This window comes from Argopecten irradians, chromosome 4, assembly GCF_041381155.1.
Source record: "Argopecten irradians isolate NY chromosome 4, Ai_NY, whole genome shotgun sequence".
NCBI classification, from domain to species: domain Eukaryota; kingdom Metazoa; phylum Mollusca; class Bivalvia; order Pectinida; family Pectinidae; genus Argopecten; species Argopecten irradians.
Genome location: NC_091137.1, coordinates 2520875 through 2537618, shown reverse-complemented (window position 1 = coordinate 2537618; position 16744 = coordinate 2520875). Strand labels below are relative to the sequence as shown.

The window sequence follows — 16744 nt, the reverse complement described above, 5'->3', positions numbered from 1 at the left end:
TATTTCATAAGATAGAAATTAGTATTTACTTTACCACGTTATAGGAAAAATCATTTAAATTAAAAATTATGTAAATGGGATTAAGATATGTGAAAAACAAGAGCTATATCGAAATATTTACCCCTCTCACATTATTTTGATCGTGTCACATGACCTTAAAATGGCGGTTAAGAAGAAATGGAAGAAAATTTTATACGAAGACCAAGGAGTTCCAGATAACTATGTGGACTCCTCTTTTTTGGATGAAATGAAGAAAAATTGTAATTTATTAGCCTACTTTTCATCTTGATAAGAATCATTTTTAAAAGAGCTTTCAAGATTCTCAAAATCCACTAAAACAGGTTGGGGACACGAATTCTTGACGTTTCGGTAACAAGTCGTTTCGGGAGTACCGAAATGTCTTGCGGTCGTTTCGGTACATACGCGAGATTTTTCGGTACATAGATTAAGATATAAAAAAAATCGATAGAACTTTTTAGTTGTTTTACTGAACATGTCTTATTTATGTTATTGCATATTCGTGACACACTATTTGGGCTAAAAAACAATCTAGATAATTTTACAACGCATCATCTTATGACACTGGACGTCCACGGCAACGTGTCAAAACTTTGCAGCGAAAGAACTTTGATGTGTAAATTAAGCACTAGTAACAATTAATATGTAGCGAAAAACTGCGAGATGATCCCACCGCTGCCACCAATTGTAGCGAAAAACTGCGGGAGTTATATAATTACGTATTCCAAGCCCGCAGTCCTCGGTAGTTGCCTTCTAGGGTAGCGTCAGGCACCCGCCACAATACCCAAGTTTTGATTGAAGTAGAGTGGGCCGTTGAGTAAAACACAATTCAACGCCGTAATAAAGTTCCATGTGTATTCGGCAACAATAGCATTTACAGAATACAGTTACAGTTCACAGGATAACCACTCCGCTCTCTCTAGCATGGAAACATGCACTTAAACAATAGTCCAAACCAGCTAACTTCTGAACTTCATCATTCAAACCAGCAAACAATTGAACTCCATCATTCAACCCAGCTAACACCTGAACTCCGTCATTCAAACCAGCAAACACCTGAACTCCTCGAGCTCCAGTTTTGTGCCCCTTTTATACCAAACATGCAGGAGCCCTGCAGGAGCACCCCGCTACTTTGCAGGAGCGGTAGGCTCTGGTTACCAAAATTGACAATAACACTAAAACATAACACTAAGAAAAATGATTAGTCACAAGTAAATGTTGACCGTGTGTAATATAGATGTGGACACTGGCAGATTTTCCAGACCGATGTAGCCATTTGTTATAAATAATGGGGATGGGAGGCGAGTAATACCTCTCAAATAGGGGGTAATGAAATTGAGAGAGCCACGCAGAGGATAAGTGCCATGGCCGTAGATAATTCATTACTTCACGGATTAAGGGCCCAGCATGTCCCCATCTAATTACCAGCTGTCAACAGATAGATGCACTATAGAAAAATAGATGTATAGACAAGTACTACAGAATAATACTATAGAAAATGTAGGAAAATAGTACTAATACTTCATTTTGGAAACAATTAGATGGATTAATAGGCATTATTTGTACTTATTGCGATACCAATGTCACGTACTGCATATGTATTTATGAAAGTGTCCGTTAATGACCTTAGAAAATTATATGTTAAATAGTACTACTACAACAGATCAAATATAATTAAAATTTTCACAGCTTATGAACTCGACTCTTTAAGAGATTTATGTAAATTATAAGTTTTGTTTAAAAAGTTATATCATTTATCCCCTATCTATGTTGGATTTATTGAATGTTAATATGTTTCTCTACACAATGTATTTTGTAAAGGGACTACTAATAAAGTTTGAAAAGGAAAAGAAATACATGTTTAAAGTCTGCTGACAACATAATACATTCCATGCATCTTTTACCATTAAAACAGCTAGGCACCAAAAGTATTGGCAAGGATGTATCCTTGGTATATTCTATGTATATGTACTTTTTCTTTGATTTTTCCTGATCTCATCTATCACATTTCAACCAGGTTTGGTGTACTTCAAGAATTTTTAAGACGTCCTTGATGTACTTATAGAAAATTGTCTACACTTTCAGCCCATAATATACACATAATTTTCCTTTTATACTTTTTTTGAAAAAGAAAATAATGATATTTTGAAAACGAAATATCGGCATATTATGAGCTGAAAGTGTAGGTAATTTTCTACAAGTAGGCCTATACCAAATTTGCCGTAAACTAAATTATTGTATGATATCAGAGATAACTGACGATCTTAACATAAACCTGAAATTATTATTTTTTTGAGAAACCTATATTCGCAGTGAAAATTAAGAAAAGACCTAGGAAAAAATAGGCCTACATTTTTCTTATTGTTCCAAAGACAGTTACTAAATAGTCCTGCATCTACATGTATATAACTGATAAAGACAAAAACTTAATCGTCTGCTCATGTTTTTGATAGTGAAAATTACTGTTTGTCAGCTGTGGAGCATATTTAACAATTCATTTTGAAAGTTTAACTTTGACTGATGTTTTCATTATGAATTTGAAAAATTTATCGCTAGATTCAAAATTGCAAAAACATAGTATCCTGAAAATTTGAAGAATCTATTGCTAGATTCAAAATTGCAAAAATATAGTATCCTGAAAACATTTAAATTACTCTCAGTAAATACAATGTAATATAATAATGTTACTAATTTGTCATTGCAGTGTATACTAGGACATATTCATATTGGTCAGTTGTGAAGAACTCTGGTGAAGTGACACAGCAAATTAGCAGGTAACGGTCATAATTATAATGAAGATGTATAATGAAATAATACAGTATACATGTAATAGAAAAAATGTATCACATCACTAATGTCATCTCATGTATAGAAATCATGTTTCTTGTACATGGTAGTATGATAAAAATATCTTTGTTATTAAATCTCTTTTTAAAAGTGAAATAAATGTAGTTCAAATGCATGTGTGTTCACACATAGCTTTATATATAGTAATTGAGCTTATTATATTTTGTCAAATCTGATAAATTAACTACATGTCCCGAACAGCCTTCACACATCCCTTTTATCTTATGGTTGATTTTACATGTCCCGAACAGCCATCAGCACACACACATTTCCTTTTATCTTATGGTTGATTTTACATGTCCCGAACAGCCATCACACATTCCTTTTATCTTATGGTTGATTTTACATGTCCCGAACAGCCTTCACACATCCCTTTTATCTTATGGTTGATTTTACATGTCCCGAACAGCCTTCACACATCCCTTTTATCTTATGGTTGATTTTACATATATATATTGTCCCGAACAGCCTTCACACATCCCTTTTATCTTATCCCGAACAGCCTTCACACATCCCTTTTATCTTATGGTTGATTTTACATGTCCCGAACAGCCTTCACACATCCCTTTTATCTTATGGTTGATTTTATATGTCCCGAACAGCCTTCACACATCCCTTTTATCTTATGGTTGATTTTACATGTCCCGAACAGCCTTCACACATCCCTTTTATCTTATGGTTGATTTTACATATATATATATGTCCCGAACAGCCTTCACACATCCCTTTTATCTTATGGTTGATTTTACATGTCCCGAACAGCCTTCACACATCCCTTTTATCTTATGGTTGATTTTACATGTCCCGAACAGCCTTCACACATTCCTTTTATCTTATGGTTGATTTTACATATATATATATATGTCCCGAACAGCCTTCACACATCCCTTTTATCTTATGGTTGATTTTACATATATATATATGTCCCGAACAGCCTTCACACATCCCTTTTATCTTATGGTTGATTTTACATGTCCCGAACAGCCTTCACACATCCCTTTTATCTTATGGTTGATTTTACATTATACCCGAACAGCCTTCAAACATCCCTTTTATCTTATGGTTGATTTTACATTATATATGTCCCGAACAGCCTTCACACATCCCTTTTATCTTATGGTTGATTTTACATGTCCCGAACAGCCTTCACACACATCCCTTTTATCTTATGGTTGATTTTACATGTCCCGAACAGCCTTCACACATCCCTTTTATCTTATGGTTGATTTACATTATTTATATATGTCCCGAACAGCCTTCACACATCCCTTTTATCTTATGGTTGATTTTACATGTCCCGAACAGCCTTCACACATCCCTTTTATCTTATGGTTGATTTTACATGTCCCGAACAGCCTTCACACATCCCTTTTATCTTATGGTTGATTTTACATGTCCCGAACAGCCTTCACACATCCCTTTTATCTTATGGTTGATTTTACATGTCCCGAACAGCCTTCACACATCCCTTTTATCTTATGGTTGATTTTACATGTCCCGAACAGCCTTCACACATCCCTTTTATCTTATGGTTGATTTTACATGTCCCGAACAGCCTTCACACATCCCTTTTATCTTATGGTTGATTTTATATGTCCCGAACAGCCTTCACACATCCCTTTTATCTTATGGTTGATTTTACATGTCCCGAACAGCCTTCACACATCCCTTTTATCTTATGGTTGATTTTACATGTCCGAACAGCCTTCACACATCCCTTTTATCTTATGGTTGATTTTACATGTCCCGAACAGCCTTCACACATTCCTTTTTGATCTTATGGTTGATTTTACATGTCCCGAACAGCCTTCACACATCCCTTTTATCTTATGGTTGATTTTACATGTCCCGAACAGCCTTCACACATCCCTTTTATCTTATGGTTGATTTTACATGTCCCGAACAGCCTTCACACATCCCTTTTATCTTATGGTTGATTTTACATGTCCCGAACAGCCTTCACACATCCCTTTTATCTTATGGTTGATTTTACATGTCCCGAACAGCCTTCACACATCCCTTTTATCTTATGGTTGATTTTACATGTCCCGAACAGCCTTCACACATCCCTTTTATCTTATGGTTGATTTTACATGTCCCGAACAGCCTTCACACATCCCTTTTATCTTATGGTTGATTTTACATGTCCCGAACAGCCTTCACACATCCCTTTTATCTTATGGTTGATTTTACATATATATATATATGTCCCGAACAGCCTTCACACATCCCTTTTATCTTATGGTTGATTTTACATGTCCCGAACAGCCTTCACACATTCCTTTTATCTTATGGTTGATTTTACATGTCCCGAACAGCCTTCACACATCCCTTTTATCTTATGGTTGATTTTACATGTCCCGAACAGCCTTCACACATCCCTTTTATCTTATGGTTGATTTTACATGTCCCGAACAGCCTTCACACATCCCTTTTATCTTATGGTTGATTTTACATGTCCCGAACAGCCTTCACACATCCCTTTTATCTTATGGTTGATTTTACATGTCCCGAACAGCCTTCACACATCCCTTTTATCTTATGGTTGATTTTACATGTCCCGAACAGCCTTCACACATCCCTTTTATCTTATGGTTGATTTTACATGTCCCGAACAGCCTTCACACATCCCTTTTATCTTATGGTTGATTTTACATGTCCCGAACAGCCTTCACACATTCCTTTTATCTTATGGTTGATTTTACATGTCCCGAACAGCCTTCACACATTCCTTTTATCTTATGGTTGATTTTACATGTCCCGAACAGCCTTCACACATCCCTTTTATCTTATGGTTGATTTTACATGTCCCGAACAGCCTTCACACATCCCTTTTATCTTATGGTTGATTTTACATGTCCCGAACAGCCTTCACACATCCCTTTTATCTTATGGTTGATTTTACATGTCCCGAACAGCCTTCACACATCCCTTTTATCTTATGGTTGATTTTACATATATATATGTCCCGAACAGCCTTCACACATCCCTTTTATCTTAAGGTTGATTTTACATGTCCCGAACAGCCTTCACACATCCCTTTTATCTTATGGTTGATTTTACATGTCCCGAACAGCCTTCACACATCCCTTTTATCTTATGGTTGATTTTACATATTATTTATATGTCCCGAACAGCCTTCACACATCCCTTTTATCTTATGGTTGATTTTACATGTCCCGAACAGCCTTCACACATCCCTTTTATCTTATGGTTGATTTTACATGTCCCGAACAGCCTTCACACATTCCTTTTATCTTATGGTTGATTTTACATGTCCGAACAGCCTTCACACATCCTTTATCTTATGGTTGATTTTACATGTCCCGAACAGCCTTCACACATCCCTTTTATCTTATGGTTGATTTTACATGTCCCGAACAGCCTTCACACATCCCTTTTATCTTATGGTTGATTTTACATATATATATATGTCCCGAACAGCCTTCACACATTCCTTTTATCTTATGGTTGATTTTACATGTCCCGAACAGCCTTCACACATCCCTTTTATCTTATGGTTGATTTTACATGTCCCGAACAGCCTTCACACATCCCTTTTATCTTATGGTTGATTTTACATGTCCCGAACAGCCTTCACACATCCCTTTTATCTTATGGTTGATTTTACATGTCCCGAACAGCCTTCACACATCCCTTTTATCTTATGGTTGATTTTACATATATATATGTCCCGAACAGCCTTCACACATCCCTTTTATCTTATGGTTGATTTTACATATATATATATGTCCCGAACAGCCTTCACACATCCCTTTTATCTTATGGTTGATTTTACATGTCCCGAACAGCCTTCACACATCCCTTTTATCTTATGGTTGATTTTACATGTCCCGAACAGCCTTCACACATTCCTTTTATCTTATGGTTGATTTTACATGTCCCGAACAGCCTTCACACATCCCTTTTATCTTATGGTTGATTTTACATATATATATATATGTCCCGAACAGCCTTCACACATCCCTTTTATCTTATGGTTGATTTTACATATATATATATGTCCCGAACAGCCTTCACACATCCCTTTTATCTTATGGTTGATTTTACATATATATATATGTCCCGAACAGCCTTCACACATCCCTTTTATCTTATGGTTGATTTTACATACATATATATATATGTCCCGAACAGCCTTCACACATCCCTTTTATCTTATGGTTGATTTTACATGTCCCGAACAGCCTTCACACATCCCTTTTATCTTATGGTTGATTTTACATATATATATATATGTCCCGAACAGCCTTCACACATCCCTTTTATCTTATGGTTGATTTTACATTATAAGTCCCGAACAGCCTTCACACATCCCTTTTATCTTATGGTTGATTTTACATATATATATATGTCCCGAACAGCCTTCACACATCCCTTTTATCTTATGGTTGATTTTACATGTCCCGAACAGCCTTCACACATCCCTTTTATCTTAGGTTGATTTTACATGTCCGAACAGCCTTCACACATCCCTTTTATCTTATGGTTGATTTTACATGTCCCGAACAGCCTTCACACATCCCTTTTATCTTATGGTTGATTTTACATATATATATATGTCCCGAACAGCCTTCACACATCCCTTTTATCTTATGGTTGATTTTACATGTCCCGAACAGCCTTCACACATCCCTTTTATCTTATGGTTGATTTTACATGTCCCGAACAGCCTTCACACATCCCTTTTATCTTATGGTTGATTTTACATATATATATATGTCCCGAACAGCCTTCACACATCCCTTTTATCTTATGGTTGATTTTACATGTCCCGAACAGCCTTCACACATCCCTTTTATCTTATGGTTGATTTTACATGTCCCGAACAGCCTTCACACATCCCTTTTATCTTATGGTTGATTTTACATGTCCCGAACAGCCTTCACACATCCCTTTTATCTTATGGTTGATTTTACATGTCCCGAACAGCCTTCACACATCCCTTTTATCTTATGGTTGATTTTACATGTCCCGAACAGCCTTCACACATCCCTTTTATCTTATGGTTGATTTTACATATATATATATGTCCCGAACAGCCTTCACACATCCCTTTTATCTTATGGTTGATTTTACATGTCCCGAACAGCCTTCACACATTCCTTTTATCTTATGGTTGATTTTACATGTCCCGAACAGCCTTCACACATTCCTTTTATCTTATGGTTGATTTTACATGTCCCGAACAGCCTTCACACATCCCTTTTATCTTATGGTTGATTTTACATGTCCCGAACAGCCTTCACACATCCCTTTTATCTTATGGTTGATTTTACATGTCCCGAACAGCCTTCACACATCCCTTTTATCTTATGGTTGATTTTACATATATATATATGTCCCGAACAGCCTTCACACATCCCTTTTATCTTATGGTTGATTTTACATATATATATATGTCCCGAACAGCCTTCACACATCCCTTTTATCTTATGGTTGATTTTACATGTCCCGAACAGCCTTCACACATCCCTTTTATCTTATGGTTGATTTTACATGTCCCGAACAGCCTTCACACATCCCTTTTATCTTATGGTTGATTTTACATGTCCCGAACAGCCTTCACACATCCCTTTGATCTTATGGTTGATTTTACATGTCCCGAACAGCCTTCACACATCCCTTTTATCTTATGGTTGATTTTACATATATATATATATATGTCCCGAACAGCCTTCACACATCCCTTTTATCTTATGGTTGATTTTACATGTCCCGAACAGCCTTCACACATCCCTTTTATCTTATGGTTGATTTTACATGTCCCGAACAGCCTTCACACATCATTTTTGATTTTACATATATATATATATATGTCCCGAACAGCCTTCACACATCCCTTTTATCTTATGGTTGATTTATATATATATATATATATATGTGTATCTATTGTTGCATTTTTGATCCAGATGGAAGTCAGACTTTGAATAGAAATAGACATGAATTGAACATAATTATGATATGGTATATAGATCAAGATTTTATTTGTACGGTAATCATTTCATTCAGTTAATTTTTGTTGCAGCTTGTGTCTCTTTGTGGTAATCTATATTTACATGAACAACCAGAAGCTGTCACCACAGTTGCTGGTGGTAGTCATGGTAGCAGTTACCATGGCTGGCTACCTCATCAAACTTTACACAGACCGTTTGATTGGAATTAAACATCCACAGAGAACAGGTCAGTACTGAAAACCTCATAAATGTTGAATATGATTTTCAAATACAAAAATATAGAATGATGTCAGCTTTATACATAGGAAGGGTAATGAGTGATTGGTGTGTTGATTGGTTCCAAACTTCCATTGATTTTAGAGGTAGATTATCTCCCTTGGAAAAGACTTCAGCCATTTTCGTTTATTTGAACAACCAATTCGACCATTTGTTAAAGTCATTACTTCAAGTATAAATCCTGATTGACCTGCATATACAGACTTATAAGAGCTTTGTCAAGGCTCGTCTCAAAACAATATTAAAACACCAGATCCATATTTAATAACTATAGGTCCGACCATATGTGATCTGAATACTATTTGTATTAATTAGACAGTTACTAAAGGTTCCAGCTGCAGTATCACATGACTGCCTATCCATGGCAGTAATTTCCATGCTAGCTGATCATGACATGCATGGGAGATAACTCTAGACTTGTGTTTCTTCAAGCTTTTTAAAATATTGTGTAATACATTTATGTTCAATAACTATGTAAAATCTCTAGATGATTTGAACTCTGATGAATCAAATTTCTCACTGTATCAAACTTGTTGCCTGATCCTGAATTTCACCATTATATATAACATTACTAACAAAGCCATACATGAGACCAAGTTTTATGAATCAAAGTTTTCAAGGTATCAAACGTTTTTCATGGACTATTTGCAATTGTTGTAGCATAAAAAACTTACCTGTCCAGACCACTAACAGGTGTTAATCAAATGCCCCACGTGATGCTGTCACACCTGTCTTGTGATGGCTCTTTGTCAGATAATAGGGATTATGACAGTTTGTGTTGCTTGCTCTATATCATCAGGTTAATTGATATTACAGATCAGGACAATATACAGGACCTGGTTTATATACTTACTGAAACCCAAAAATCTCTAGATAGATGTTATCTTTATCTTGAATGGATAAATTTTGATGAGCATTAAACAAATAAGGAAATTATTGTGACTTTATTGAAGTGTCCTTTTAATGCATTAAAAAATTTGTACCATATTTTTTGCTGCATATAAATAGTTAGGTAGACTGTTCCCTTGTTTTGTTGACATCTGAACTCTTTCTTTGTGTTACAGTACTTGATGATCTGAAGACGGCTGTAATATTTACAGGATTCAGTTTCGGCTTGTCTCCTGTCCTGGTTTCTTTGACAGAGACAATCTCCACTGATACCATCTATGCCATGACCACTGTGATGCTGATGGCTAACCTTGTCTTCCACGACTACGGGGCTAGTGCTGCAATGTAAGGAACACTGTATCTACATATACAGTCAAACCTGTCTATAAAAACCATTCATCAAGGATAAAGCCAAGTGGTCTTTATACACAGGTCAGATTAAATTGACCATTCGGGACCCTGAAAAAGTTGTCTTAATTAAGCAGTTTGTCTCTATAGAGGGGTGGTCACTATGACAGGTTTGACTGTAACTATAAAATACATTGTTTGTGAGTGTCAGATACTCCCCTATCATTGATTACATCAACTGTATATAACCACTCAACTACACAGCCTATATATTCTCTATCTACATATTATTAGTTACATAGTTTGTTAGTGACCTAATACGGAAAAATATTGGGTCTAAAATAAACTTGTTCACCGAGCCTGATACATGTTTATTTTAGACCCAACATTTTTCCGTATTAGGTCACTAACAAACTGTGTTCTGAGGATGGAAACAAAAACGACTTAAAACAATTTTCACCTCATTGAAGACTCGAATGCGTTGTCATGGTCCATTTCTGTTAAATAATCCTAAATAAGTGTTGCCGATTCGGTTTGCTTTGAAAATGGTCATCATTCAAACATTTTGTCTCTATCTCTTTGAGTGCCGTCGTCGCAACCGCCATCTTGTTGCTAATGACGTTAGGGGCAAAGAACGATAACTCTATTGTCCACACCTGATACAATTTCTACTAACCTGATACGACTATATCTTGGATATCACGTGATATCATTTTAACCAATAGGAATACAAGATTCTTGTCTGAGGCGGGATAAAGGTATCTATCTACAGGCTATCTGAGTTTGTATTCCTTTACACCAACTATGCTTTTATTTCATATTGTATTTTTATTTACACACCAACTATGCTTTCATTTCACATTGTATTTTTATTTACACCAACTATGCTTTTATTTCATATTGTATTTTTATTTACACCAACTATGCTTTTATTTCATATTGTATTTTTGATGCTGTACAACAGCCTTCTTAGGTACGCTTGGGGAACCTGTGCACATCTAAACAATAAAACCAATCCACGATGAAAATTAAATGTTGTATTGTTTATTTTACATATTACTTGATAGTATGAATAAATCAAACCTTAGTATTCAAAAATACAAACATTGAATTTGCACATACATATGACCATAGACAGTATGTTCAGTAGTGTTCAGGACTATATGATTTTGGTCTCACTACGCGTCATCTTGACCCCCGAAAATCACGAACAATGCCTTCTTCGATGCCTCCCTCCTCGGCAGACTTTGGTTGGTTTTTGGATTGTCTATATTTTTTTCCAATTTTACGTAATCCATGCTGCTGATCGATTAATGTAATCAAACGTTAGAAAGATAATTGCAAAAGAAAGTTCTTATTACGTTTATAAAGCTTTTTGTTTTGGTTGCATTGACGAACTATATCTGATGATATTATTGTGCAGTAAAAGCTATTAGTTATGAGTACGCGTTTCCTCCCTTGTTCTGTCACTGCGAGTTGTGTCTTTTGTTTATCGACAACTGCGTTATATTGAAAGGGAAAAATAGCAAAACTTATCAACATAAACTTACAAAATATAATGATTATATAGATATTTATATATATATATGTACGAGCAACTTTAAGTGACAAATGACCTTATATCGCGTGTAATCTTACAAAGACTTGCTAAAGTCTGATGCGTTGTATGAAATTTTCTTGATGTTAGCATTCTTATGAATTCAAAAGAAATTTGTTATAAGTAACCAACTAATGTACCTTTTATTTGGTAAAAGCATCTGGCCATGATTTATAATTAGTCTAAAGTCGACAAAGCAAAAATCACGATAATATGTTCTAACTGTTAGGCTTACGAAGACTTGCTTAAGTCCGATGCATTACATGAAGTTTTCTTGATGTTAAGTTACGACTAGCGTTCTTATGAATTTGAAAGAAATCTGAGTGTTATACGTAACAAAATAATGTACCTTTTATTTGGCAAAAGTATCTGGCTATGATGTTATATTTTTCTGAAAATATTCTTAAATGTTAAGTGGATATTAAGATACGGATATGTTAACTTATTATTTTTGTCTTTTAAGAGACATTGACGAAAATGGTAATTTTAGTAATGAATAAACAATAATAAAAAAATGACTCTCAGATTCTGACCGGATTTTTTGGTGTTGAAATCGTTATTTCAGAAATTATTCAAATATAAAATTTATTTCAGTTATTTTAGAAAAATAAGTTATTCAACTTATTGTTCTTGAAACAACTTTAAAATACTTCATAAACTTCATAAAATAGATACGGTAATATATATATATATATATATATATATATTTAACTCCAAAATTCAACACTGCACACTTAGTATACTAAATCAATTCATTATTTAAAAGAGAAACCAATTTCTTTATTCCTTTGTTTGAGTCCTTCATTCACAGCATCTGTGAGTGGCCTTGGCACTTTGATTATAATGTGTAATGGATGTCCAGCCATATATAACACTTTCCTTATTGTATATTTGTGGTCAGTGAGTAAGTGTCTCTGTATGTCTACAGGGTATCAGAGGCTTTATCACTCAATGCTGGGATATTTGCCTCGGTGTGCCTGGCATCACGACTCCACACAACATGGCACGCCTTCGCTACAGTTACACTTTCACTGCTTGTGTTTGGGCTCTGGCCGATGTTAAGGAAACAAATGAAGGTGAGTTGTCAATAAAATAATGTTTCTTAATAAAATCTTCTTATTAAAGCTGTTTAATTAGTTCTCGTGGTGTTGGTCAAATTAGACTAGATTTGCACTCATCTTTCCACTCATGTAAAAAATTGCTAGATCTTTTGTTTCAAAGAGGTGAGATGAAACACAATCAAACTCAGTTATATTGAAATCTGCGGAGAAATGTAAAATACTTAGCTGTTTTAGTTATTATTATAAGGCTCATGCATCTTTGATGTGGGACCCTAACTAGCTCAAAGTTTTGATATATTTCAGCAATATACTTCTTAAGTCTCTAAGAAACTATCTTTCTCATGCTTTGATCTGTGCAACTTTTAAGCTTGCTTACATAATACATGATAATATAATCTAATCATTGCTGGAAGTTTTTGAAAGAAATTTAAATGTTTTATCTTTCTACAGAAGGCTATCCCAGGAAGTCAGATTGGAATGACCTTGACCTTATGTAGTGTGTCTGCCGTTGCCTTGGTAACAGTGTCAGCTGTAGCAGCTGTCCTGGGGACCTTGCTCCTGTTGTTCATCACTTTTGTCTGCCCAGCTTGGCTTATAAGTCTTCAACCATACAAAGAGTAAGTTTCCTTGCTATGGTTAGAGATCATGTCCAGCAATATATTGTTGCATGTACTAGCTATATATAGGTAGTCTGAAAGATAGAGGTATAGAAAGTTGGTATTTTCAAGGAATTTTCCAATGATTAGAAATGATAAATACAATGAAGTATGTTTTTCACATCAAAAAATTATCCTGACAGGTCTTTCATCCACATTCAGGGTTTTAACGTTTTATACAAATATTTTAAATTTCAAATCAGTAAATTTCTGTAATAAAAAGCACAGAAAACTGATACTTGGAATTTAGCATCTTGGGTAAAAGGGTTCCAAATTCACAAATTATTTTGGCCTATATATATCTTGACCTTAACTTTGGGTCAAAGTGACTAACACTATTAAGTGTCTTCATAATAACCAAGATTATCACGAGAATAGGACCAAGTATAAAAATTTTTTAAATATTAGTTTATTAGTCGGTGATTATGACGTCATCATTTGGTGTGATTTTTGTGATATCATAATCACTGCATGGTGGGACTTACTGATGGTAAATTGTACTTTACCCACATGTATCATTTTGGAATCTTGAAACTGACGTATTGCAAGGGCACATCAACTTAAAACCATTAAACCTTTGGCATTACATATTTTAAGGTTTTTGAGATAACTATGTATCAACCTTTTTCATTATCTAGATTTCTGATATCTGGTTTCATCCCAGTTTAAAAATGTTTTATTCTTATATTTCAGCAATATATATGGTCCCTGGGATGAAGCGGTTATTCAAACCAAGTGAAAAGCCATTTGATATCGCTCCAAGATGTCTCTACATCTGTTGAATAGTGAACGCCTAAGATGTCTCTACATCTGTTGGACAGTGAACACCTAAAATGTCTCTACATCTATTGGACAGTGAATGCCTAAGATTTCTCTACATCTGTTGGACAGTGAACGCCTAAGATGTCTCTACATCTGTTGGACAGTGAACGCCTAAGATGTCTCTACATCTATTGAATAGTGAATGCCTAAGGTGTCTCTACATCTGTTGGACAGTGAACGCCTAAGATGTCTCTACATCTGTTGGACAGTGAACGCCTAAGATGTCTCTACATCTTTTGGACAGTGAACGCCTAAGATGTCTCTACATCTGTTGGACAGTGAACTTCTAAGATGTCTCTACATCTGTTGGACAGTGAACGCCTAAGATGTCTCTACATCTGTTGGACAGTGAATGCCTAAGATGTCTCTACATCTGTTGGACAGTGAACGCCTAAGATGTCTCTACATCTGTTGGACAGTGAACGCCTAAGATGTCTCTACATCTGTTGGACAGTGAACGCCTAATTTATTATATAAGATGCCTCTGTATACATCTGTTGGACAGTGAATGCCTAAGATGTCTCTACATCTGTTGAACAGTGAACGCCTAAAATGTCTCTACATCTATTGAATAGTGAATGCCTAAGGTGTCTCTACATCTGTTGAACAGTGAACGCCTAAGATGTCTCTGCATCTGTTGGACAGTGAAAGCCCAAGATGTCGCTACATCTGTTGGACAGTGAACGCCTAAGATGTCTCTACGTCTGTTTGACAGTGAACACCTAAGATGTCTCTACATCTTTTGGACAGTGAACATCTAATTTATTATATGAGATGCCATTGTATACATCTGTTGGACAGTGAACACCTAAGATGTCTCTACATCTGTTGGACAGTGAACACCTAAGATGTCTCTACATCTGTTGGACAGTGAACACCTAAGATGTCTCTACATCTGTTGGACAGTGAACGCCTAAGATGTCTCTACATCTGTTGGACAGTGAACGCCTAAGATGTCTCTACATCTGTTGGACAGTGAACACCTAAGATGTCTCTACATCTGTTGGACAGTGAACACCTAAGATGTCTCTACATCTGTTGGACAGTGAACGCCTAAGATGTCTCTACATCTGTTGGACAGTGAACATCTAAGATGTCTCTACATCTGTTGGACAGTGAACACCTAAGATGTCTCTACATCTTTTGGACAGTGAACGCCTAATTTATTATATAAGATGCCTCTGTTATACATCTGTTGGACAGTGAACACCTAAGATGTCTCTACATCTTTTGGACAGTGAACACCTAAGATGTCTCTATGTCTTTTGGACAGTGAACACCTAAGATGTCTCTACATCTTTTGGACAGTGAACATCTAATTTATTATATAAGATGCCTCTGTATACATCTGTTGGACAGTGAACATCTAAGATGTCTCTACATCTGTTGGACAGTGAACGCCTAAGATGTCTCTACATCTGTTGGACAGTGAACACCTAAGATGTCTCTACATCTGTTGGACAGTGAACGCCTAATTTATTATATAAGATGCCTCTGTATACATCTGTTGGACAGTGAACATCTAAGATGTCTCTACATCTGTTGGACAGTGAACGCCTAAGATGTCTCTACATCTGTTGGACAGTGAACGCCTAAGATGTCTCTACATCTGTTGGACAGTGAACGCCTAATTTATTATCTGTTGGACAGTGAACGCCTAAGATGTCTCTACATCTGTTGGACAGTGAACACCTAAGATGTCTCTACATCTGTTGGACAGTGAACACCTAAGATGTCTCTACATCTGTTGGACAGTGAACGCCTAATTTATTATATAAGATGCCACTGTATACATCTGTTGGACAGTGAACACCTAAGATGTCTCTACATCTGTTGGACAGTGAACGCCTAAGATGTCTCTACATCTGTTGGACAGTGAACACCTAAGATGTCTCTACATCTGTTGGACAGTGAACGCCTAAGATGTCTCTACGTCTGTTGGACAGTGAACACCTAAGATGTCTCTACATCTTTTGGACAGTGAACACCTAATTTATTATATGAGATGCCTCTGTATACATCTGTTGGACAGTGAACGCCTAAGATGTCTCTACATCTGTTGGAGAGTGAACGCCTAATTTATTATATAAGATGCCTCTGTTTACATCTGTTGGACAGTGAACATCTAAGATGTCTCTACACCTGTTGGACAGTGAACACCTAAGATGTCTCTACATCTGTTGGACACTGAACGCCTAAGATGTCTCTACATCCGTTGGACAGTGAACGCCTAAGATGTCTCTACATCTGTTG

General features: G+C 35.9%; 1 protein-coding gene across 1 annotated transcript; it reads left to right on the top strand.

The window, feature by feature from the left end:
- Window positions 1-148: 148 nt before the first annotated feature.
- Window positions 149-16110, top strand: LOC138320361 (phosphatidylinositol N-acetylglucosaminyltransferase subunit C-like). Its single transcript, XM_069263282.1, has 7 exons — window positions 149-260; window positions 2723-2792; window positions 8915-9069; window positions 10184-10352; window positions 12881-13028; window positions 13464-13630; window positions 14363-16110. Exons 1-7 carry the CDS (start codon window positions 161-163, stop codon window positions 14406-14408), a joined length of 855 nt encoding a protein of 284 aa, XP_069119383.1. The 5' UTR covers window positions 149-160; the 3' UTR covers window positions 14409-16110.
- The last annotated feature ends 634 nt before the right edge of the window (window positions 16111-16744 follow it).